General features: G+C 42.7%; 1 protein-coding gene across 2 annotated transcripts in view; it reads left to right on the forward strand.

Annotated features, from left to right (window-relative positions):
- LOC102406836 (NHS-like protein 2) overlaps positions 1-18,865 on the forward strand; it is a 107,559-nt gene extending 88,694 nt beyond the window's left edge. For both annotated transcript variants that reach the window (XM_025275898.3, XM_044937131.2), the window contains one exon: positions 17,858-18,865. In XM_025275898.3, coding sequence (XP_025131683.2) covers positions 17,858-17,894 — 37 coding nt within the window. In that variant the 3' untranslated portion in view covers positions 17,895-18,865. The remainder of the gene's footprint in view (positions 1-17,857) is intronic.
- Positions 18,866-26,361: the final 7,496 nt, after the last annotated feature.

The following is a 26,361-nucleotide window of genomic DNA, read 5'->3' on the forward strand; positions in this document are numbered from 1 at the left end:
ATCTTGAGTTAATTTTTTGTATATGATATCAGACAGGTGTTGAGCTTCATTTTTTTGCCTGTAGCTATCTAGTTGTCCTAGCACCAGTTGTTGAAAAAAACACTGTTTCCCCATTGAATTATCTGGGCATATTTGTCCAAAATCAGTTGGCCAGAAATTTTGATTTTATGTATAATCGATTAGTTCTGTTCAATTGATCTATATCTAGTCTTGTGCTAGTACCACAGAATGTTAATTATTGTAGCTTTGTAGTAAGTTTTGATGTTGGGAAGAATGACTCCTTCAACTTTGCTGCTCTTTTTCAAGAATGTTTTGGCTATTCTAGGTCCTTTTCATTCCTGTATGTACTGTAGGATCACCTTGTCAATTTATACAAAAAAGAAAAAAGACAGCTGTGATTTTCATAAGAATTGCAATGATTCTACAGATTAATTTGGGGAGTAGTACATCCCTAGGTTGGAAGATTCCCTGGAGAAGCAAATGGCAACCCACTCCAGTATCCTTGACTGGAAAATCTCATGGACAGAGGAGCCTGGTGGGCTACAGTCCATGGGGTCACAAAGAGTCGGGCACGGCTGAGCGACTAACACTTACTTACATGTAACAATATTATGTCTTCTGGTATATGAACATAGACTGTCTTCTCATTTATTTATATCTTCTTTGATTTATTTTAACAGTGTTTTGTAGTTTTTGGAGTATGAAAGTTTACTTCTTTTGTTAAGGTTATTCCCAAGTATTTTATTCTTTTTGATGTGCTTATATATGGAAGTGTTTTCTGAATTTCATTTTCAGACGGCTCATGCTAGTGTATACAGCAGATTTTTATTTATTCATCTTCTATCAACTGGGTCAGGGCTATTTCTACTGGTCAATTCCAGTTCTGCCTCTAACAGCAGCAATCTAGGTATGGGTTTACTCAACCACTTCCTAAAGCTAGTGGTAGCCATTGCTGGCCAGGTACATTTTTCTTTTTGGAATTTTATTGGCATATAGTTGATTTACAATGTTGTGTTGGTTTCAGGCATACAGCAAAGTGCATCAGTTATACATATACATGTATCTACTCTGTTTTAGATTCTTTTTCCATATAAGCCATTACAGAGAATTGTATAGAGTTCCCTGTGCTATAGAGTAGGTCCTTATTATCTATATTATATATGGTGTTTTGTACATGTCAATCCTGATCTCCCAATTTATCCCTCCCCCTCTTAATAATGATTACCTACTGACTTTAAATGTTATACTGAAATTTCTATTGCCTAGTCCATTGACAGCCACTCTCTTTTTACTTTTTGTGTTAAAGACGCTAACATTACTATTCAAACTTCCACCTCTCCTGCCCATTTTTTAAGCCTCAACTTCTGTATTTCTATAGTGTCAAGATTTATTGTATTTATATTTTGTTCTGCAAGGATTCAAAATCAAGAGATCTGGGTTAAAATCATATTTGCAGTATATATAAGGTATATAATATAATTCTACTAGGCCTCAGTAGCAAGTTTGATTTATTTAGTTTTGGCCATACAGGGTCTTCATTGCTGCACATGGGCTTTCGCTAGTTGTAGCAAGTGGGGTCTACTCTGTAGTTGCAGTGTGCAGACTTTTCATTGTGGTGCTGTCTCTTGTTGCAGAACACGGGCTCTAGATGTGCAGGCTTCAGTAGTTGTGGCGCATGAGTTCTAGTGAAGTTGCTCTGTCACGTATGACTCTTTGCAACCCCACACAAGCTCTAGAGTGCAGGCTCAGTAGTCGTGGTGCATGGACTTAGTTGCCCTGCAGCATGTGGGATCTTCCCAGAGCAGGGATCAAATCCATGTCCCCTGTGTTGGCAGGTGGATTCTTAACCACTGGACCAACAGGGACATCCTGGCCAGGTACATTTTTAAGCAGTCTGAATATTTCATCAGACCACAGTATGAGCCCACGTGCCCTGCTTCCTGGTCAGAGGCAGGCTTGTGCCTGTACCTCCATGATCCGAAGGTCAATGTGGCAGTGTGGGACTCAGAGAAGTCACAATCTCTCTGGAAATGAGAACATTTGTCAGAGGAAAAGGTAGACTAGCTGGCTTCTTCAGCCCTCCTAGGTCCAAGAGCTTCATTGTGTGCTTCAGTGAAGACCTTTTATCCAGTAAGTGAATGTTAAAAATGTGAGCCAGGCTGGCTGTCAGAAAGTTCCAAGTGATTAACAGTTTGCCCTTTCTATTCCTGAATAGGTTGCCTTATGATTCACATGGTCAAATTTATGTCTGTTGTACAAGTCTGAGAGCAGATTTTTTCTCTGAAATCAAGTATTAGTAGCAGTACTAGATACTGAAATCTATAGAAAAACAGTTTGGTTCTGGTACATGAATGAACCTTCAGAATAATGAAAAATAAGAGTCCCAAAACAAAAAGAGGGTGGGACGAATTGAGAGAGTAGCATTGAAACATATACATTATCATATGTAAAATAGATAGCCAGTGGGAATTTGCTGTATGACTAAGGGAGTTCAAACCTGGTGCTCTGTGACAATCCAGAGGGGTAGCATGGGATGGGAGGTGGGAGGGAGGTTCAAGAGGGAGAGGACATATATATACCTATTGCTGATTCATGTTGATGTATGGCAGAAACCAACAAAACACTGTAAAGCAATTATCCTTTAATTAAAAATAAAATTTTTTAAGAAGAGTCCCAAAACAGACCCCAATGCATGAGGAGATTTAGTAGGTGAAGTAAGTGACATTTCAGAGCCCTATGAGATGGTTATTTAATAAATAGTGATGGATCAAATAGTTACCCATTTGAAAAAAATAAAGTGAAATCCCAATTTGCATCAAAATAAGTTCCAGATGGCTCAAAGATGGAAATTTTAAAAAGTCAAAACATGAAAATAAGTACCCGTGGGAGAATTTACTTTTATAATCTTGTTGTGAAAGCAGGTTTTCTAGGAAATACATAAAGCCCATCAAACTTAAAGAAAAAAAATAGTAATCATTTGACAACATATAACTTAAAAATTTCTACAAAGCAAAATATACCACTGCTGCTGCTAAGTCACTTCAGTCGTGTCCGACTCTGTGTGACCCCATAGACAGCAGCCCACCAGGCTCCCCCGTCCCTGGGATTCTCCAGGCAAGAACACTGGAGTGGGTTGCCATTTCCTTCTCCAATGCATGAAAGTGAAAAGTGAAAGTGAAGTCGCTCAGACGTGTCTGACTTGTAGAGACCCCACGGACTGCGGCCCACCAGGCTCCTTCATCCATGGGATTCTCCAGGCAAGAGTACTGGAGTGGGGTGCCATTGCCTTCTCCGACAAATAATGTCAAAAAAAATGATTAAAAAAATAAGCAGGGGAGGAGGGGCTTTTGGAACCTAATAAATGTGGACTAGCATATGTATAACAACAAAAAGCTAATTTACTTAATGAATTAAGAATTCCCATAAATCAGAGGCCAAAGACCTGAGAAAGGAAAAGAGGAGCAAAGTTCAAAGAAAAAGAGAAAAAATGAAACATCTGTAAAGATGCTTAACCTTTCTCATGGGCAAATTTAAACAGTGAAATATCAAATTATATCAGATTAGCCAATATCAAGAGCTTTGATAGTTCTGTGTTGACAGGATTGCTGGGGGGAGGCGGGGTGCAGAATGGGAACCAGTGCTCCAGTGTGCTGTTAGTAGGCATGTCACTTGGTATAGCTCCTTTGTTTGGAGGACTATTTTGCAAAAGCTATCAAAATTACAAATGTATAACTTTTGAAGTAACAATTTCATTTCTAAGAATACACAGATTAGAAATAAACATATGCTTAAAATATTCATTGCAATATTGTTTGTAATAGTAAACACTAGGAAATTACCTGAATGTCTTTCATTCAAGGTGCCATAAATAAAATATGGTACATGGAATAGGTCAGTTTTCATTCCAGTCCCAAAGGAAGGGCAATGACAAAGAATATCCAAAGTACCGTACAATTGTGCTCAGTTCACATGCTAACAAGGTTATGTTCAAAATCCTTCGAGCTAGGCTTCAGCAGTACATGAACCAAGAACTTCCAGATGTTCAATCTGGGTTTAAAAAAAGCAGAGGAACCAGATATCAAATTGCCAACAGTCGTTGGATCTTGGAGAAAGCAAGGGAATTCCAGAAAGACATCGACTTCTGCTTCATTGACTATGCTAAAGCCTTTGACTGTGTGGATCACAACAAGAGATGGGAATACCAGACCACCTTACCTGTCTCCAGAGAAACCTGTACTCAGGTCAAGAAGCAACAGTTAGAACCAGATACGGAACAACTGACTGGTTCAAAATTGGGAAAGGAGTTATTTTTCCAAAATTGGGAAAGCTGTATATTGTCACCCTGCTTATTTAACTTCTCTGCAAAGAACATCATGTGAAATGCTGGGCTGGATGAATCACAAGCTGGAATCAAGATTGCCAGTAGAAATATCAACAACCTCAGATATGAAGATGATATCACTCTAATGGCCGAAAGCAAAGAGAAACTAGAGAGTCTCTTGATGAGGGTGAAAAAGGAGAGTGAAAAAAACTGACTCAAAACTCAACACTCAAAAAACTAAGATCATGGCATCTGGTCCCATCACTTCATTGCAAATAGAAGGGGAAGAAGTGGAAGCCATGACAGATTTTTTTCTGGGGGCTCCAAAATCACAGTGAACCATGACTGTAGCCTTGAAATTAGAAGACTCTTGCTCCCTGGAAGGAAAGCTATGACAAATCTGGACAGTGTTTTAAAAAGTAGAGACATCACTTTGATGACAGGAGAGCGTCTAGTCAACGCATGTTTTTCCCAGTAGTCATGTATAAATGTGAGAGTTGGACCATAAAGAAGGCTGAGCACCAAAGAACTGATGCTTTTGAATCGTGGTGCTAGAGAAGACTCTTGAGAGTCCCTTGGACAGCAAGGAGATCAAACCAGTCAATCCCAAAAGAAATTGACCCTGAGTATCCATTGGAAGGACTGATGCTGAAGCTGAAGCTTTGGCTACTTGATGTGAAGAGCCACCTCATTGAAAAAGACTCTGATCCTGGGAGAGATGGAAGGCAAAAGGAGAGGGAGGCAGCAGAGGATGAGACAGTTGACTCAATGGACATAAATTTGAGCAAATTCCAGGAGACAGCAGAGGACAGAGGAGCCTGGCATGCTGCAGTCCATGGGTTTGCAGAATTGGACAAGACTTACAACTGAACAACAACAGCTTGCTTACAGTATAATGCTCTCCAGGTAGGGTTAAAAGATAATGAGTTATTTCTATATGTGCTGATATGGAAATATCAATGCAATATGTCTCTCTCTATGCCTAGAAATTTAAGGTGGTGGTCCCTGGTGTGATACTGGTCATCTGAAGAAAGAAGATAAGTGTATTTTGATCTTGTATCCTACAACCTTCTTGAATGAAATAATTCTAATAGCTTTTTAGTGGTTTCTTTAGGATTTGCTACATATGAAATCACATCATCTGCAAATAGAGATAGTTTCACTTTTTCCTTTCCAATCTGAATGCCTTTTGTTTCTTTCCTTTTTTCTTTCCTCCCTCCCTTTGTTTCTTTCATTTCTTTTATTCTTTCCTTCCCTCCTACTCTCTCTCCCTTCCTTCCCTCCTTCCTTCCTTCTTCCCTCTCTCCCTTCCTTCCTTCCTTCCTTTTTTTTCTTTCTTTCTCCTGACTAGAACCACCCCCCTTACAATGTTGAATAGATAGAAGTGGTAAGAGCAAACATCTTTCCTCATATTAGGGGAAAAGCTTTCACTTTTGATGAAACATTAGTTATGATGTTACTTGTGGTATTTTTTATAGAAACCCCTTATTTGGTTTAGGAAATTTCCTTCTATTCCTAGTGTATTGAGTGATTTTTTTTTTGCATTTTTAAATTACTTGTAAAGTTATATAGAAAGAACACATCTGAGTATCATTCTATTGGTGATGACAATTGAACAATACTCATAAAATATAACTGTTCTTGAATAACTAATAATCAAAGTTTATAATTATAAAAGTATGTAGAAGTATAGAACAAAACACAGTTATTAGAGGACAGTGACCCTGCAATATTGTGTTGGCCTCTGCCACACATCAACATGAATCAGCCACAGGTATACATTTGTCCCCTCCCTCCTAAAACCCCTCCTATCTCTCACCTGATCCCACCCCTCTAGGTTGTCACAGAACACTGGGTTGAGCTCCCTTTGTCACACAGCAGATGCTACTTGCTATTTTACGTATGGTAGTGTATGTGTTTCCATGCTATTCTCTCAATTTGCCCCACTCTTTCCTCCCCCCTCCCACTGTGTCCACAAGTCTGTTCTCTATGTCTGTCTCTGCTGCTGCCCTGCAAATAGGTTCCTCAGTACCATCTTTCTAGATTCCATATGTATGCATTAATATACAATATTTGTCTTTCTCTTTCTGACTTACTTCACTTTGTATAATAGTCTCTAGGTTCATCCACAGAATTAGGACTGACTCAAATGCATTCTTTTTATAGCTGAGTAATATTCCATTGTATATGTGTACCAAAATTTCTGTATTCATTCATCTATCAATTGACATCTAGGTTGCTTCCATGTCCTAGCTTTTGTGAATAGTGCTGCAATGAACATTGGGGTACATGTGTCTCTTTCAATTATGGTTTTCTCAGGGTATATAGTAGTAGGATTCTTGGGTCATGTGGTAGTTGTATTCCTAGTTTTTTAAGGAAGCTCCATACTGTTCTTCATAGTGGCTGTATCAGTTTATATTCCTACCGACAGTGCAAGGGGGTTCCCTATTCTCCACACCCTCTCTGCATTTATTGTTTGTAGATTTTGTTAATGATGATCATTCTGACAATGAGGTGATACCTTATTGTAGTTTTGATTTGTATTTCTCTAATAATGAGTGACGTTGAGCATCTTTTCATGTGTTTGTTGACCATCTGTATGTCTTCTTTGGAGAAATGTCTGTTTAGATCCTCTGCCCGTTTTTTGATTGGGTTGTTTGTTTTCTGGTATTGAGTTGCATGAGCTGCTTGTATATTTTAGAAATTAATCCTTTGTCAGTTGTTTCATTTGCAATTATTTTCTCCCATTCTAAGGGTTGTCTTTTAATCTTGTTGATTATTTCCTTTGCTGTGCAAAAGTTTTTAAATTTAATTAAGTCCCATTTATTTACTTTTGTTTTTATTTCTACTACTCTAGGAAGTGCATCAAAGAGGATCTTGCTGTGATGTATGTCAAAGAGTATACCACCTGTTTTCCTCTCAGAACTTAGTAATTTCTGGCCTTACATTTAAATCTTTAATCCATTTTGAGTTTATTTTTGTGTGTGGTGTTAGAAAGTGTTCTAGTTTCCTTCTTTTGCATGTAGCTATCGAGTTTTCCCAGCATCACTTATTGAAGAGGCTATCTTTTCTCCAATGTATATTCTTGCTTCCTTTGTCAATGATAAGGTGCCGATAGGTGCATGGATTTATCTCTTGGCTTTCTATCTTGTTCCATTGGTCTGTATTTCTGTTTTTGTGTCAATACTATACTGTTTTAATGACTGTAGCTTTGTAGTATAGCCTGACGTCAGAATGGTTGGTTCCTCCAGCTCATATTGAGTGATTTTTCAAAGTCACAATAGGTTGTTAGATTTTGTCAAATGCTTCTTCTGAATCTATTGAAATTGTCATGTTGCTTTTCTCCTTTAATGATTTCAATTAATTTTCAGATGCTAAAGCAACTTTAAATTCTTGGGTAAATCCCACATGTTCATGGCATATCATTCTTTTTATATGTTAATGAATTGGGTCTGCTAATATTTTGTTGACTTTTGAATCTATATTCAAAGGGCTTTTGTAGTTTTCTTTTCTTATGATGCTTTTATCTGACTTTGATATTGAGATAATGATGGCCTCACAAATGAGTTTGAAAGTGTTTTTTTCTCCTCTGTTTTTTGGAAGAATTTGTAAAGGTCTTGATTTTTCTTTAAATGTTTTGTAGAATTCATCAATGAAGCTATTTGGGCTTGTACTTTTTTGTAGGAAGTTTTTAAATTATTAATTCAATCTCTTGTTATAAGTCTTTTCAGATTTTCTATTTCTTCTTAGGTCAGCTTTAAAACTTTTTTTTTTTTTTGGCGGCAGGGGAGTGGGGGTGGGGGCGGGGATGGCTGTGCTGGGTCTTCACTGCTGCACAAGCTTTTCTCTACTTGCCCAGAATGGGTGTTACTCTCTAGTTGTGCGGGCTTCTTATTGTGGTGGTTTCTCTTGTTGTGGAGCACAGGCTATAGGGCATGCAGATTTCAGTAGTTATAGTGCATGGGCTTAGTTGCTCCATGGCATGTGGGATCTTCCTGGACCAGGGATCATACCCGTGTCTCCTGCATTGGCAGGTGGACTACTGAGCCACCAGGGATGTCCTAAAACTTTTTTTTCTAGAATTTGTTCATTTCATTTAGGTTATTTAATTTGTTATCATACAATTATTCATAGTATTCTCTTATTTTTCCTTTTTATTTCTATTAGAGCAGCAGTAGTTGTCTTTTCTAATTTTCTCTCCATCAATCTAACTAAAGATTTGTCAATTTTGTTGATTTTTTTCAAGTAACCAGCTTCTGAATGTGTTGATTTTTCTCTTATTGCTTTTCTTTCCTCTACTTCATGTGTCTCCTCTCCAGTCTTTATTATTTCCTTCCTTCTGGTTGCTGTCAGTTTAGTTTTGTTTCTAAGAGGTTCCTTAAGCCGTTTTTGCTTTTTGTTCCCCTGTTCCTCTTTTACAGCCTTCTTTTGCAGTAAATATTTCTTAGTGTAGCATTTTAATTTCATGATTTTTAAACTATATTTTCTTAGTACTAAGTTAATTTCAGTAGATACAGAAAATTCTTTTTATATGACTTCCCCTCCCATTTTTGTGCTATTATTGTTGTGCATGTTATGTGTGTATATGTTACAAATCCCACCATATATGGTTACAATTATTGCTTTATATAACCTTATATCTTTTAAAGAAGCTCATAGAAGAAAGTAAGTAAGTAAGTGTTAGTCACTCAGTCATGCCTAACTCTTTGCGACCCCATGAACTGCAGCCCACCAGGCTCCTCTGTCCATGACATTTTCCAAGCAAGGATACTGGAGTCGGTTGCCATTTCTTTGGGGATCTTCCCAACCCAGGGATCAAACCTGGGTCTCCTGCACTGCAGGCAGATTCTTTACCAAATGAGCTACAAGGGAAGCCTAAGGAGAACACAAATATATGTATAGAGTTTTAAAAGTGCTAACTTTTAAAATTACCATTGTTGCTTTTCTTCATTTCTTCCTGTGGATTTGAGTTAATATCTGATGTCTTTTTTTTTTTTTTTTTTTTTTTTGCCTTCATTTTTGGAAAGATGGTTATGTTGGATTTAAATTTTTAAAGGTTTTTCAGCACTTTGAATGTGGCATCTCACCTCCTTCTGTCTGACATTGTTTCTGATGAAAAGTTAGATGTTACCCTTACTGGAGTTTCCTTGTGTGTGGTAAGTTTTTTTTCTCTTTCTGTGTTCAAGATGTTCTCTTTGCCTTTCAACGTATCAACAACTGTGATGTGTTTGGGTAAGGATCTATTTGTCTTTATCCCACTTGGAGTTCATTAAGCTTCTTGAATGTGTATATAAATATTTTTCATCAACTTTGGATTGTTTTCAGCCAATATGTCCTTGAATATTTTGTCTGTTCCTTTCTCTGTCACCTTTCCTCCTGGTACTCCTGTTATATCTATGTTGGTGCACTTAATGGTATCCTACATTTCTCTTAGGTTCTATTCATTTTTTAATTTTCCTCCTCCAACTTCCCCTCACCCTCTTCCTTATTCTTTTCATAGTTCTTAAAATGGCAAAATCTCTGTTGATCTGTCTTTATAGTTGATTGTGTATATATGGCTTGGAGACTGCTTTGACAGTTCAAGGAGTTTACAATTATGCCCCGCATTCAGCTTCCTAGTAGCTTAGAATTACTTTCTCCATTACTCTCTGGAGGACTGAGAGGGCACAGTCTTCCAGACCACTAGGGATGGTTATGATTTAATTTTAAGTCTGACTTCTTGCTCAAGCAGTGTCTGGTCAGAGATTGTGCATGAGTGCATTGAGCCAGTGAGACTTGTGCCCTTTGCTGCTTTATATGTGTGTGGCTTGGGGGGTGTTTTCAAGTTTGTTCAATGTCCTTCTCTGATTGCTTCTGAAGCAGCTGCAACCTAGTGCATGTGTCAGTTCAGTTCAGTTCAGTCGCTCAGTTGTGTCCGACTCTTTGTGACCCCATGAATCGCAGCACGCCAGGCCTCCCTGTCCATTACCAACTCCCGGAGCTCACTCAGACTCACGTCCATCGAGTCAGTGATGCCATCCACCCATCTCATCCTCTGTTGTCCCCTTCTCCTCCTGCCCCCAATCCCTCCCAGCATCAGGGTCTTTTCCAATGGGTCAACTCTTCGCATGGGGTGGCCAAAGTACTGGAGTTTCAGCTTTAGCATCATTCCTTCCAAAGAACTCCCAGGGCTGATCTCCTTCAGAATGGACTGGGTGGATCTCCTTGCAGTCCAAGGGACTCTCAAGAGTCTTCTCCAACACCACGGTTCAAAAGCATCAATTTTTCTGTGCTCAGCTTTCTTCACAGTCCAACTCTCACATCCATACATGACCACAGGAAAAACCATAGCCTTGACTAGACTAACCTTTGTTGGCAAAGTAATGTCTCTGCTTTTGAATATGCTATCTAGGTTGGTCATAACTTTCCTTCCAAGGAGTAAGCGTCTTTTAATTTCATGGCTGCAGTCACCATCTGCAGTGATTTTGGAGCCCCAAAAAATAAAGTCTGACACTGTTTCCACTGTTTGCCCATCTATTTCCCATGAAATGCATGTGTACAGCCTTCCAAATCCATGAGGATGAGAATAATCCCATGAGAGAGGTCTTCTTGGCTGTCTTTTCTCCTGGTAACCTTTTGGCTGGCCTGCCATTTTTCTTGCTATTATTAATACTAGTTTCATCAAACTACCAGCCCCCTCTTAACTTTTTGCCACTGAAATCTCCATAAACTCCATACTCTGTTCTAAACAGTCCCATTAAGGTAGAACTGTGCTGTGGAGCTCTGTCTTTATGGTCTGTTGGCAACCCTGGGTAGAAACTCTGAACCACTTCACTGAGGCTGGGAGTGCAGAGTGTGCCCTCCTCCCCTGGAGAATTACTCCCTGCTTTATGAATGGTGCTGGGGAGAAGATGGTAGCCTCTGGTCTTAGCTTGCCTCTCCTAGGTTTCTCCATCTTCCTATGAGTGAACTGAGGTGGGATGCCTGAGGGCCCAATATTCTTGGCCTGCTGAGTCTGAGGTAGAGCTTCTTCTACCCTTTGAATTAAAGCTGGGTGGGAGAGAGCAGTCCAGTCCTCTTGACCACCCAGAGGAGAGCTTCTGCAATACTGGCTAGGGGAAACAAGAGATGCTCTTGAGGTGAAACTTTAGCCCCTAGATTGGAAGCTGAGAGGAATGGGAGCCCTGTTTTCTTGGCCACATTTGCTGAGAGCAGTGCTTCTGTGACATGGAGCTGGTGGGGGTGGGGCAAGGAATTAGAGCACATCATGATTCAAATGTCACAGTCTCTCACTGTTCTTACCAAGATTTAGTAAATTTTCTTGAATAAATGTTTCTCTACTTGCAGTATGCCCTGAGGGCAAATCTCCAGAGACCTTAAATGGTTGTTTTTAAAAATAATTTTCACCAGTGAAATGGTTGTTTCACTGGGGAGTCACACCAGCTTCCCATAGAGCCATTCTGGAAGTCCGACATCCCTATCTAACATTTTTCCAGTGGAAAAAAACTGGTGGGGGCTCCTTCTCCACATATTACCTCTACTAGAACTCAATTAACTCAAACCCAAGATTTTATTTAGAAGGAAAGAAAGCATATGAAAAGTGAAATGGGGTTATAATGTAAGGCATTTCAAAAATAAACCCAATAAATAATCTGAAGTTTATCATCTAAATGCTGATGTTTTGCAGAGCAGCTGTCCTACAGAATCAGGCATTAATTGGAAGGGAAAGCAGCAGTAGTTATTAATATATGTAAAGCATTCTGATCCCTGGAGCAGCAGAAATAATCTCATCCCTAGGAACTACTTATGGTTATGTGGGGCCTGCTCTGCTGCTGGTACAACTATGGTTTGGAAATTTCATTGTAATTTTTTACTGGACATCTGTCTTGACTAAATGTTGGTAAGAGCCCCAAATAGGCCCTCATTTGGTCTCTAGAAACATACAGGCTGGGTCCAAAAATATACAAAAGAAGATTGTGACAGTGCTATGACATTAACTGCCTTCATGACCCCTTCCATGCTGATCATTTGGGAGAGATCGTTTCCCTTCTCTCTCTACCTTGCTTTCTCCTTTTGAAGCATAGAATTCTGAATACCAGCCAGGATGGAAAACTCTTACCTCAATGGAAAGTGCAGTAGGGCTGTGCTACTAAGAAAGATATCTTCATCTAAATTAACACCCTCTCTCCAACTGTGTCTTTCCTTGGCCTACTCAAACCGACCACTTTATCAAGGGAATGGTGAGATTTAAAGAAGTGCAGGACTCCAAAGAGAAGAGGTAGCCATAGCAGCTTTTACTTCTCTTCCCCCTTGTCCAGCCCATGTGTGTCTTGATTCTGGGCAGCCACTGCCCCTTTGTGCCTAAATCTGGAAACCTCAAACCCTGGCTGCAGTGCCACAGGGCTAGAGGGGCAGTTACCAACCTATCTGTTCCCTGGGGATACCCCTCCATTTGCCTTTTGCAAAGGAAGCTCAGGCACTCTGCGAAATGACCCATGGCAGTGCACTGGCTTCTCTGTTTCCTATCCTTCTGAACTCCTCTAATTTACCCTTTCATCATTCATGGATACATTTTTATCAAGATATCTCACTCTTTAATTCTCTGTTCTGAGTACAGCCTCCTTCCTCCCACAGGTTCCCAGCACATCTGCAGATGGCCTCTTAGTTTTTGCTAGAGCCTTTGGATTTTAGACATAGCCATCCCCACTCCTGCCTTTTTCTCTCTTTCTTTCCCCACTTTTCCCCCTCTCCATCAATAAATGCCTTCAATTACTTCTTTAAAAAACCTGGACCCCTTGATGACCCCTTGACCTTCGTCCATTCTTGTCATGCCAGCTGTCATCTCAAGGCCCACTCCCTGCCCCGCCTTCCTGTAGCTGCTTTATCTCCTCTTGGCCATGAGTTTTCCTTAGTTACAGAGACAATGTTTCTCTCCTGTCCCAAACTAACTCCTCCTCCACAATCTTTATTCTTCCCAGTCTCTGGGTTTGCAGCCTAACAGAATTCAGAGCTTAGGGGCTTCAGGCTTTCTGTTGGCCACCCAGGTAAGAGGGAGAAGCAGGTCCCAGAGGGCCTTGGGGCATGCTTCTCTATCTCAAGAGAGAAGCTTCTGCTGGATCCCAGCCCACTGGTGCCCCATGGGAGTGCCAGCCTAGTGCTGCCAAACCTCTGGTTCATTAAGAGAAGACCGAAATCCAGATGTTAAACTGCCCTGTTTTAAACCATTGACAATTTTCCTTATTTTTAAGAACATGGGGGGGACAAACCTTCTCCTGCCCCTGACATTTCTAGGCTAGACTAAAACCCCCTACCTCCCACATTAATTCATTTGCCTGGTTCTAGAACACTGTATCGGAGAAGGCAATGGCACCCCACTCCAGTACTCTTGCCTGGAAAATCCCATGGATGGAGGAGCCTGGTAGGCTGCAGTCCATGGGGTCGCAAAGAGTCAGACACGACTGAGCGACTTCACTTTCACTTTTCACTTTCATGCATTGGAGAAGGAAATGGCAACCCACTCCAGTGTTCTTGCCTGGAGAATCCTAGGGACGGGGGAGCCTGGTAGGCTGCCATCTATGGGGTCGCACAGAGTTGGACACGACTGAAGTGACTTAGCAGAACACTGTATTCTCAGGGTCTGTGCTACTGCCTCCATTTCGCTGGCCTCCTCTCTTGGATGACTGTTGTTGTTCAGTCACTCTGTCGTGTCTGACTCTTTGCAACCCCATGGACCACACACACCGGGCTTTCCTGCCCTTCACCATCTCCCCGAGCCTGCTCAAACTCATGTCCATCGAGTTGGTGATGCCATCCAACCATCTCATCCTCTGTCGTCCCCTTCTCCTCGTGCCTTCAATCTTTCCCAGATTCAGGGTCTTTTCCAATGAGTCAGCTTTTTGCATCAGGTGGCCAAAGTATTGGAGCTTCAGCTTCATCATCAGTCCTTCCAATGAATATCCAGGATTTATTTCCTTTCAGATTGACTGCATTGATCTCCTGCTGTCCAAGGAACTCTTAAGAGTCTGGATGACTGTAATGGCCTCCTAAGCAGTCCCTGTATTCTGCTCTTTTCTCCAGTCTACTGTGTACAACCCACTCCAGTATTCTTGCTTAGAGAATCTCCATGGACAGAGGAGGCTGGCAGTCTATAGTCCACGGGGTCGCAAGAGTTGGACACCACTTAGCTACTTAACCACCACCACCACTGTGTACAACCCTGCTTGATTGAGTTACCTCAAAATAACAGAACTTCGTGTGACTCTGGGATCCAGCTGTATAGATTTAGTCCCAGGCCCGTCATTTATAAGTTATGTGAGATCTTGAGCAAGTGAGTCCATCTTTCTGAGTCTTTGTTTTCACATCTGCAAAACATGAAAAATAGTATACCTACTCACAAGCCTGTTGTGAGGATTTAGTAAAGAATCATGCCTAACCTGGAATAAGCACTCAGTAAATGTTCAATGTGTGTCATCCCTTGAATGAAGACCCTCGAAGGCTCCTGCTGCTACTGCTGCTGCTAAGTCACATCAGTCGTGTCCGACTCTGTGCGACCCCAAAGACGGCAGCCCACCAGGCTCCTCTGTCCCTGGGATTCTCCAGGCAAGAACACTGGAGTGGGTTGCCATTTCCTTCTACAATGTATGAAAGTGGAAAGTGAAAGGGAAGTTGCTCAGTCGTGTCCGACTCCTAGTGACCCCATGGACTGCAGCCTACCAGGCTCCTCTGTCCATGGGATTTTCCAGCAAGAGTACTGGAGTGGGGTGCCATTGCCTTCTCCGTCAAAGGCTCCATTACCTCTCAAATATAGTTTAACCCCTTTGTCTGAGGCATTCAAGACTCTTGCTCTGGTCTCAGTCCTCCTTACCTCCTCTATGCTTCAGCCACACTGGACTTCTTATCACACCCTAAATTTGTTTTCCTGTCTTATTCCTTCTCCTCTGTCCCCTGCCTCCAAGTGACTGGAACAGTGTAGGAACTCAGTATGTGTGTGACACTAGAGGAGGAAGAAGGTAGAGTTGGGAGCTGAAGTATCTGCTGCAATTATCCTTATTTCATAGAGGAGTGGACTGAGGCAAAGTGACCTCTCAGCCGGGAAGTATAGAAAGCAGGATTTGAAACCAGATCTGTCTACCCTAAAGCCTGTTGTCTTTCTACTCTATTATAGAGGCAGGGTCAGGAAGATAATGTAGACACTTGAGATGCACTTTTTCTTCTGGAAAATTATAGGGCATTGCTTTTTCTGTATGATAAACCAATAGAAAAGAGTAGTATAACTGTGTAACAGTGTTATTGGGATGGGTTGGGGACAAGATATATTGATGCTTATGAAAATTGCTAACCTGCTGAAATTAACACAAGGAACTTTTAATAGTAGGCTTAAAACAAGTTGGCAAACAAGAAAGGGATTGAGGACAACAGGATGATGTTATAGTCTGGCTCCTTTTGTAGCAGCCTCCCTTATAGGCTTTGGCAAGATCAGTTGAGCATAGCTGTTAGGTCTCCCAGATGGAGGGATGGACTTCCTAGGTTTAAATCTACTTTGCCATTTATAATTTGTGTAACCTTGAAAAAAGTTGTGTTTTATCTTCTTATCTGTAAAATAGAGAATAATAATAGTACCTACTTCAAAGGATTATTGTGGTGATGAAATTCAAAAGTTCATGGAAGTTCTCAGAACATTGTCTTATACACAGTAAGTTCTTTTACAAACCTTAATTAGTGTTTGTCCTCTCAGAATATGTGTGCCCATACTAGGTGACCTTGGAAACTTTTGGACTAGTTGATCTCTCTTTCTTGCCCTTTTCCAATGAGGTAAAACCACAGTCCTAATTGTGGTACCACTTTTTATTGGTAAACCTTTTAAAAATTTTCAGAGCACTCCAGACACCACTATGAGGATAGTAGGAAATTTCTGAAATCATAATATAACTTTTTAGAAGGAGGCAACCATGCTTTTTTCTCCCACCTCCCTTGTTTACATTCCACTTGCCTAGTAGCATAAGTGCTGGCACCCCACTCCAGTACTCTTGCCTGGAAAATCCCATCGATGGAGGAGCCTGGTGGGCTGCAGTCCATGGGGTCGCTAAGAGTCGGACACGACTGCGCGATTTCACTTTCACTTTTCACTTTCATGCATTGGAGAAGGAAATGGCGACCCACTCCAGTGTTCTTGCCTGGAGAATCCCAGGGACGGTGGAGCCTGGTGGGCTGCCGTCTATGGGGTCGCACAGAGTCGGACACGACTGAAGCGACGCAGCAGCAGCAGCAGCAGCGTAAGTGCACAGACTCTGGAGCCAGGTGGCCTAAATTCAGACTGCACCTTTGCCACTTACTCTCTGTGTGACCATGGGCAAGATACCTAACCTCTCTTTTCCTCAGTTTTCTCATATGTAAAATAGAGATAAAGACAGTATCTCTATTATGAGGTTTCCATGAGGATTAAATGAGTTCGCACATGTAAAGTACTTAGCACAGTACCTAGCACATAAGAAACTGCTATTATTATTATTAGAAAATAGACAAGAAATCATTAGACATTTCTTATACTTTGCTTTGAGCTTTTCTTTACTAACCAATTCTCAGGTGTCCATGCATTCTCAGGCCCTTTATTACAGTGTTTTCCTTTACAGTCTTGGTCAGATCTCTCCCTTGGCCCTGCCAGCCTCTGCCCATGGGTGCTTTATATCTAATCCCAGCTCCAGGGCCCTCATGTGGTGCCAGGACTCTGCTCAAAACCGCTTATCAGGTAATCTTCATGGATTTCCAGGCCCAACAGACTACTGTAGATCTTTAACCTCACTCTGTGTGGGACTAGAAGAAAAAGATTCCAAGCTAAACATTTTACTCAGTCATGGAAGAGTGGAATGGCACCCCTGTATCAAGCCAGAAGCTTTTGGTGCATCAGTATTTAATGCTGAAGTTACTGCTCATTTTTCTGCTAAGTTGCTCCTAGTCCTGGTTTCTTTAGCCTACCCTGGGATCACTTTCTATGCAACATCAGCTTTTGTCAACAACTGGGCCTAACGAATCATTCAACCAGCATCTCTCAAGCACTATCACAATGCTTATTTCTGCAGCTTGGTGCAACACTTTGAGTCTAGGCTTTGGAGACAGACAGACCTTATACAAATCCTGACTCTGCCTGTTGCCAGTTGTGCAAAGTGGAACAAGTTCATCTCTCTCTACCTTGAAGAGTTGCTATAAAAATAAGAGGTAGCATATGTGAGCAGGCTTCCCTTGTGGCTCAGCTGGTAAAGAATCTTCCTGCAATGTGGGAGACCTGAGTTAGATCCCTGGGTTGGGAAGATCCCTTGAAGAAGGGAAAGGCTACCCTGCAATGTGGGAGACCTGAGTTAGATCCCTGGGTTGGGAAGATCCCTTGAAGAATGGAAAGGCTACCCATTCCAGTATTCTGGCCTGGAGAATTCCATAGACTGTATAGTCCATGGGGTCACAAAGAGTCGGACATGACTGAGCATATGTGAGTACCTAGTAGAGACCTAACCGATGACTTTTGTAATTATTATGAGTCATGATTTTTTTTTTTTTTTTGCCTAGACCCAGTTCTCAGTTAAAGTGCTTCCCTTGGAAATAAGAAGGAATGAGAATCCTCATGCAAAGACAAATGAAGTTGGACCCTTAACCTCACGCCATATACAGAAATTAACCCAAAATGGATCAAAGAGCTAAAACTGTAAAAATCTTAGAAGAAAGTATAGGTGTAAATCTTCATGACCTTGGATTAGGCAGTGGTTTCTTATATGTGACACCAAAGGGACAAGACACAAAAGAAAAAAAAATAAATTGAACTTTATTGAGAGTGAAAAACTTTCATTTCAAAGAACACCATCAGGAAACTGAAGAGACAACCCACGGAATGAGAAAATATGTTTGTAAATCATATATGTTATAAGGAACTTGTATACAGAATGCTGGGAAAGATTGAAGGCAGGAGACAAGGGTGACAGAGGATGAGGTGGTTGGATGGCATCACCAATTCAATAGACGTGAACTTGGGCAAACTCCAGGAGATGGTGAAGGACAGGGAAGCATGGCATGCTGTCGTCCATGGGGTTGTGAAGAGTCAGATGCAACTTGGTGACTGAACAACAAGGGACTGTGCGGGGAGTGGGAATAGGGAATTAATGGGTATGGGCTTCTTTCAGGATAAAGAAAATGATCTAAAATGGACTGTAGTGATGGACACACCATTCTGAGAATATACTAAAAGCCATTGAATTGTCTACTTTAATAGTTTGAATTCTGAACTCTATCTCAATAAAACTGTTAAAGAAAAAAGTAGAAGGAGAAAAGAACTATCCAGAACTGCCATGGCAGAGTTTACAAAGGGAAGAGGGTTTATCAGAGATCATAGGAGGTATCTCTGTGTGGGTGTGTATTCCCTGGCTGTGTGTATGTGCATGTGCTCATATATGTGTTTCAGGGTATTCTGGCCCTGGCCTGGCCCCAGGCAAAACTGTCACACAGGCAAAATTTCCCCCCAGCACTTTCCTAATTATCCCTCTGCCTGAACGTGAATAAAGGTTTAATTTACTTTCCCTTGAAGTGATCTTTGCATTCCTATTGGGCATCAATTGATTCTGGATGAATGAATTTTTAAGAAAAGAGTCTCAAGACAGCTTCCAGGCAGAAGTTTCAGGCAGTGGGATGGAGAGTGGTGGGCCTCTTCTAGGCTGGAGGTTGGCGCAGATCTTACTCCTTGCAGGCAGGGCTATAGGAGGGTGGAGTTGCTCGCATAGCCATATGTGCCATATCCTGGCACTTTGGGACTTTACCTGTGGTCAGCTAGTGTGAACTCAACATTGAATTGGGGACCCAGGGGTCTCAATTCCACAGGTAGGCCCATTCCAGTGGAGAATGTGTTCTGTAAAAGGCTTCTCAAGTTGGCCTGTGCCTCATGCTGCTCTGACTGCCATTGCTGCTCCTTTTCAAGGGAGCTTCTTTGAGCAATAGGCCTAATCAAGTTTCTGCCCCTGCTTTTAAGGCTTTGAAGAAGTGAAGTGTTAGTTGTTCAGTCATGTCTGACTCTTTGTGACCCTATGGACAGTAGCCCTCTGTCCATGGGATTCTTCAGGTAAGACTACTGGAGTGGGTTGCCATGCCCTCCTCCAGGGGATCTTCGCAACCCAGGGATCAAACCCGTGTCTCCTATGTCTCCTACACTGGCAGATGGATTCTTTACCACTAGCGCCACCTGGGAAGGCTTTCAGTTCAGTCCTTCAGTCATGTCCGACTCTTTGCAACCCCATGGACTACAGCACGCCAGGCTTCCCTGCCCTTCACCAACTCCTGGAGCTTGCTCACTCATATCCATTGAGTCAGTGATGCCATCCAACCATCTCATCCTCTGCCGTCCCCTTCTTCTCCTGCCTACAATCTTTCCCAGCATCAGGGTCTTTTCCAATGAGTCAGCCCTTTGCATCAGGTGGTCAAAGTATTGGAGTTTCAGCTTCAACATCAGTCCTTCCAATGAATATTCAGGGTTGATTTCCTTTAGGGTTGACTGGTTGGATCTCCTTGCAGTCTAAGGGACTCTCAAGAGTCTTCTCTAACACCACAGTTCAAAAGCATTAATTCTTTGGTGCTCAGCTTTCTTCATAGTCCAACTCTCACATCTATATATGACTACTGGAAGAACCATAGCTTTGACTATATGGACCTTTGTCAGCAAAGTAACGTCTCTGTGTTTTAATGTCTCTGGGAAGGCTTTGGTCTGCCTCACATGAGGAATATGCACAACATGCAGGGAAGAGGGCTAAAGCTGGACTACACGGCAGCTGCAGTGCTGTGTGGGCCATTCTTTAAGGTGGTGGGCGTGGTTGTTGCTCCAGACTTTCCATCTTATTTCTGGTTGAGTTTTGGTAATCAAAGTAGAAAACACCCATGTAAAGAAATAACAGAGCCCTGCCAGAATCCCACCAAAGTCCCCTTTCTGGAAGGGCAGCCAAATTTAGTTCTTTTCTTCCTGTATCTACCCTCATTTCTCTAAACAAACACTTCTTCTATTCCTTCATTTACCAATTTGGAGATATTATCTGTTGACTTCCTGCTAAGCTAGCTAAGAATTTATCACCATTATATGGTTATATCACCATTTTTCATCCCTTTATTGGTTAATCTAGTAATTTATGCAATATACTAACAGTTTTTATGGTTTTTGTCCCGTTAATTATCATCTGCATCTTTTGAATATCCACTTGGTAAGATGAGATATTGGCTCCTTTTCCCCCTTCCTCAGCTCTCTTCCCCACTGACCCCTCTCACCAGGTAGTATTTTGGTACAATACCTTGTCCCAGGATGGGGAACACATGTATACCTGTGGCGGATTCATTTTGATATATGGCAAAACCAATACAATATTGTAAAGTTAAAAAATAAAATTAAATTAAAAGAAAAGAAAAAAAACCTGGTCCCTATTTTTTCTTTTAAATTAATTTCTTTATTTTAATTGGAGGCTAATTATTTTACAATATTGTGGTGGTTTTTGCCATACATTGACATGATCTTGTCTTCAAAAGCTGAAGATATGAAAGATGAAATTAATTTGTATTGAGCATTTACTATGTACCAGGAACTATGGGTGCATCATCACATTTAATCCTCATAGTAACTCTGAAAGGGGAAATATAATTATAGTTTTATGCATGAAAAAAACTGACCAGACCATGTATCTGGAAGGAGGCCAAGCTGAGATTTAAACCGAAGTTGGACTCCAAAACCCCTACTCTTTTTCCAGAGCTCCATGTATCCTTCAGCTTCAGTTTCATTTGCAGCTTTTCCAGTTTCCTTTGTGTGGCCAAAACTTGGACTGAAAGTCTTCATCTATTTTTGGAACCCCACAGTGGTTCTGGCTTGTTCACTGATGCTGCACCCTCTTCCAGAGGGAAAAGGAAAGGGCAACTTGAGAGGGAGCAGAAGGCAAATGAACATCCCTGTAGTGGGTTTGGGGTAAGTGGGTCATATGGTTCAGTCACATGCCTGGCAGGCCTCACTCGACCTGGTATCCCATGCCTTTGGAAGCTAGGGCAGTAGTCCCAAGTAGCCCCTGAGGTGACACAGGGAATTATTTTACAACATCACCAGGGCTCTTCCAGCCAGCAGGCTGCCTTTGATACAAGAAGAAAATACAGAATTTTGAAAGTTGTAGCTGACTCAGATCACTGCTGTGGCGTTGCGGTCATAGACACATGTGGGAAACTCCCAAATTGACTTTCCCACAGAGCTGTTTTGGAGTGGGGGACAGAAAGAGGTGGGGGTGGAGAATGTATTTTAGTTATTTATTTGATTAGTATTTGTTTAATCGTTGGACCATTTCAACCAGAGGCACCAAGTGGGATTTCTCCAAGGGTCACTTCCGGGCATATGGAAGAGTCGAGAGGTCAAGAGGCCCTGGCTGAATTTTCCATACTGGGAAAGAGAGGCTATAATAACATAAAACAGACAACCCCAGATTGCTCCTATTGGTCTTGAGGCTGCTGTCATAAAGAAACATTTGGACATCCGTACCCACCCACTTTCCCCCAACCCAGGTCCCCCAGGATTTCTTCCTGTCTGTTGGCATTCCAGCCACTCACCCCATTTTGGAGTCATCTTGATTCTTCCCTTGTCCTGCCTTTTGCCAACCCATTTCCTTCACCCTAGGCCTACACACACACACACACACACACACACACACGAAGCCCCATTCTGTTGATTTGCAGTGTCTTACACATTCATTGTTTTTCCTCTCTTCTTAGTTACCCTCTACCTTAGGCCTAGACTGTTGGTTTCTTCAGCCATTTTCTGTGCTTCCAATTACACTTCCCACCCTACTGGCCAGGCCCAGTCCATCTTGTTACCACTGATGGGTGGATCTTCCTACAGGACAGTTTTCTGAGACCTGTTCAGACTTTCCCAAGGCTTCTCTGCTGCATCCAGCATAAAATCCAAATGCCTCAGCTTGACATATAAGGCCCCGTGCTCTCTGCCGTCAGCCTTAATTTCCAAGCTTAGTTCTTGACACTTCCGTACTGGACTGAGACTGTCTTGAAGAGAGAGAACATGTTTGGTTCAATTCTTGGACCCTGACAGCACAGCAGGATGCCTAGGACCTCATGGGGATCAGGACTTGTTTGCTGAAGGAATGAAGTAACAAATGAGGTGAAGACTCATTTTGTTAAATAGCTGTTCAGGGCTTCTGTCACTGACTAGCTGGGTGACCTTGAATAAGTCCTTTCCTCTCTCTGGGCTTCCTGTCCCCAACAGCACTCCCAAACTTATGGCTCTTTGGCCCAAAGGGCCTGCAGAACTGCTTTGCTAGTTGGCACATTAAAATTATCTTAATTGCCTTTTTGTAAGGCAAGTGGGCTCCAGTTCCCCACCCCTCCCCCATTTTCTTACACACCCCGCCTCCTCTTTCATTTTCATTAGCTGCTTGGAGTCTAAAGGCATTTACATTTGTGACCCTTGAATGAGGTGGTGTTTATGCACCTTTCAACTCTGGCAAGGCCAGGATTCTCTGTTTGACCTGCTTTGAAATGAAAATCGCAAGTGCTTTGCTTAAGTGGTTTCCAATGTCATCTCACAGGCAGCAGTCAGGCCTGACTGGCTCTGCCTTCCCAAAACAGGCCACCAAAGAACAATGGTGTGTGCCCTTAGTATTCTGATTTTGACAGTCAGTTGCAGGGGGAGATGTTATTCCATTGAAAGTGACTGTCTTCACATAACCCAGCACAAGTGGGGCCCATTTACAATCTAGAAAGGACCAAGCACAGCATGCCCATTGGCAACCAGCTGGGCATACATACACAGGGAGCATTGGTTGCAGGCACAAAGTATGAATTTAGCTTAGGTTGGCTGGCAGGATCCTTTCCAGGACAAAGTGCTGAATGCGGAGTGTGTGCTAGCAAGCCAGGCTCTCGATCTCCGCCTGGCTCTCAGTGGCCTGGTCTACACTGAGACTCCACAGAGAAGCACAGAGTGGGCAAAGAAGGTCAGGGACGGCATTCTCACCACTGGGCTTGTTTGCTTTAGCTGGTCCCAAGGGCCACATGAGCTGAAAACCTACCTGGCCAAAGGCTGACAAGGCTCGGCTTACCTGGAGATGCCAGACCAACACAGCGGCTGCTGGGAGGCACTCGCCCAACCTGGACAGCAGCTGAGCCCCATACATTTGGGCAGCATCTGGGTAAAAGGTACTGGGAGCTGGGCAAGGGGCTGGTGTGGGTATATATGTGTCCATCGCTGGGCACAGTCACTGAGTAAAAATGGAACTTCTGATGGCCCGTGGTGCCAAATAGCTGCAGTGACTTGGGGGTATGTATAGCCCCACTGCCCCCAAACTCAATGTGGACGGTCTTAAGGGGCTATTCAGTTAGGGGACACACATGGTGAAACCACCCTGTATGTAGTAGTTATAGGCATCTGGGATGGGGACAGGGTTGATGAGGGAGGCAGAGGAGAGAAGACAAAATGTTTCTGACTAAGCTGCTTCATGTGTCTGGGACAACCCTAGGGAGCTTCCTGGGATGAAGAGGATTGACTGTGGTTTTGCTTCCCTGTTTCTGCCCTTTCCTGCTTGGCAACTTCTTAACTCAGAGAGGTGAATCCCTAGTACTGTTTTTCAAAGGCAAATAAAATGGAGTAAGTAAACTTTCCAAAGAAACTTCTTTTAAAATTTATTTTATTGACATATAGTTGATTTACAATGCTGTGTTACTTTCTAGTGTACAGCAATGTGATTCAGTTACACATATATATCTGTTCTTTTTCTTATTCTTTTCCATTATGATTTATCACAGGATATTGAATATAGTTCCCTGTGCTATATAGTAAGACCTTGTTTATCCATTCTATATATAATAGTTTGCATCTGCTACCAAAGAAACTTTATGGAACACATTTCAAAGTCCTAGAGAAACAGTTTTAAATTATTTTTTAGTGTTGGTTTCTTTTTGCATGACTGCACCCAACTCACATCAGGAAGGCACTGGATGAGACAGATAAGACTGTCTCATGTGCAGAGGGGTGGGAAGGGGTGGGAACACCTTCTTGGGGAAGTGTAAGACTGCACAGCCATTGAAGGGCTGGAGAGGCTGCTGGCTGGGGATTGGCTGCAGCCAGGACCAAAGACCATGCACACAGAGGGATGTGATGTGGCAGGTGGTATGACTGTGGCTGTACGGTGTGTTACATACATGTTTCTGACATGACTGGGAAACCTAGCTGTAGCTGTTGTGTGTGGATTTGTAGCTTGCAGGTTGAAACCAGCAAACATAGGGAAGGCCGAAGAGCCCCAGTGTCAGCTAGATAGGCGTAGAGCCAAATGTTCTCACCCGAATTTTCACACAGTCCCCGCGCCCTGTGTCTGACAGCACAGTTGTGGCATTGTTGGCACACCTAGCTACCCAGGTGCCCTAGAAAGCCAGCTCTCTCTGCCTAGAAGGTAAAGAGGATAAGGCGGGGCTCTTGATTGCAGAACCATACCCGTGCCTCATCTTCAGCCAGGGCCCTTGTCATCATCACACAGTGAGGCTTCTTGCTGAAATGCAATCTCCTTCTGAGATGGTGGCCACTGAGAGGACTCTGTGGTTGTTGTTCTCTATCTTTTGAGTACTAGGGGGTCAGGGCAGCCAAGCCCTGGTCTGGGCTCTGCAGCGGCTTCCTGTACAATGCCCAAGCCCTGCATCCTCTCCTACCATTATGACAAGAGTTCTCACACACTTAGGAGGATTTGAGGTGGAGACAATGGTCCTGTAGTTGGTGAGCATTTGAGTCTTCACCCTCTGAGTCTTCACCCTCATGGCTGCTAACTGACCGGTCAAGCCTGGCATGGTCGTGTGGCTTCCATGTTGTGGGGGGTTAGTCTGAATGAGCCAAATTTGTCCTCTCCTTAGTGGTAGGAATTTTTGCCAGTGAGCACGCACTGGGGACCCCTGAGCAGGGAAGGCAGACTCGTCTGCATGCAGAGCCATACTCCCCACACCACCCTTGGCAGGTAACAGAGCTGAGAGTTGTGGTGTGACCAAGCATAATGCATGTCTCCTCACATGGTCAAATAAAAAAACCAGACTAAAAGTATCTTCAAGCCATATTAGGCCTCCTGCCAGCTTGTGACCAATGTGAGAAGTAAAATTTAGTTGTGCATCACTAATACTTTTGGCCTGGCAAAATCTTTCCTTATCTTCCAAACCTGGCTTAACTAGCATATCTGTGACACTTTCTCTGACTTCCCTCCTTTGGCCAAATGAATTCTTCTCTCTCTGATCCCTTAGAATCTCTATTGTAGCATATCAAACCATTAATTCATTAACTCATTCATTCAAGGGCTATCCTGGGGTTACAGAGATGAATAAATAAATAATCCCTGCCATTGAGGAGCAACTAGTCCAGTTAAGAGACAGACGGGAGAGCAAACAGCAACTGTCAAATGTGTAAAGGCTCAGAGCTGCGTGAATGAGGTTCCCTCTGTGTGTGTAAAATCTGAGAAAGGCAGGCTTCAGGTGAGAGGAGGTAGCTTGGCCAGTTCCTGGTGGGAAATCAAGTAAAGCAAGCTGAGGTGGGGGCAGGCCTTTCTTAGCCCAGGGTAGCCCCTGAGCAGACCCTTGGCATTATGGCTCTGGAAGGCCTGCTCAGGCCCTGGTAAGTAGCTCTGTGACAGGTATGTAAGGAGTAGGAGGACTGGGAGTGGCAGGAATAAGGTGGATCATTTAGGGCCTCCTGGGCTGTGCTGCAGATCTTGGCCTTTACTCCAGAGGTGGTGGGGAACCAGGTAAGGGCTTGGAGCAGGGGCGTGACTGATCTGAGTTTGGCTTTGGAAGGCCCCCACTGGAGCCTGATGGGGTGGGGATGGGGAAAGAGATTGAAGACAGGGAGGCCAGCTGGGGAGCTGCATCCCCAGTGCCTGGGCTTGCTCGCTTCATGCTTGCTGAACTAGAGAGTGCACGAGTGAGGGAAGCAGGGAGGATGCGCAGCTCCTGGGCTGGCTTTCACAGGCATCCACGTGGGTGTCTTACAGGCATCTGAAACTTATCACGTTTAAAGCCAAACTGCAGACTGTTCC

Source organism: Bubalus bubalis, chromosome X, assembly GCF_019923935.1.
Source record: "Bubalus bubalis isolate 160015118507 breed Murrah chromosome X, NDDB_SH_1, whole genome shotgun sequence".
NCBI lineage: Eukaryota > Metazoa > Chordata > Mammalia > Artiodactyla > Bovidae > Bubalus > Bubalus bubalis.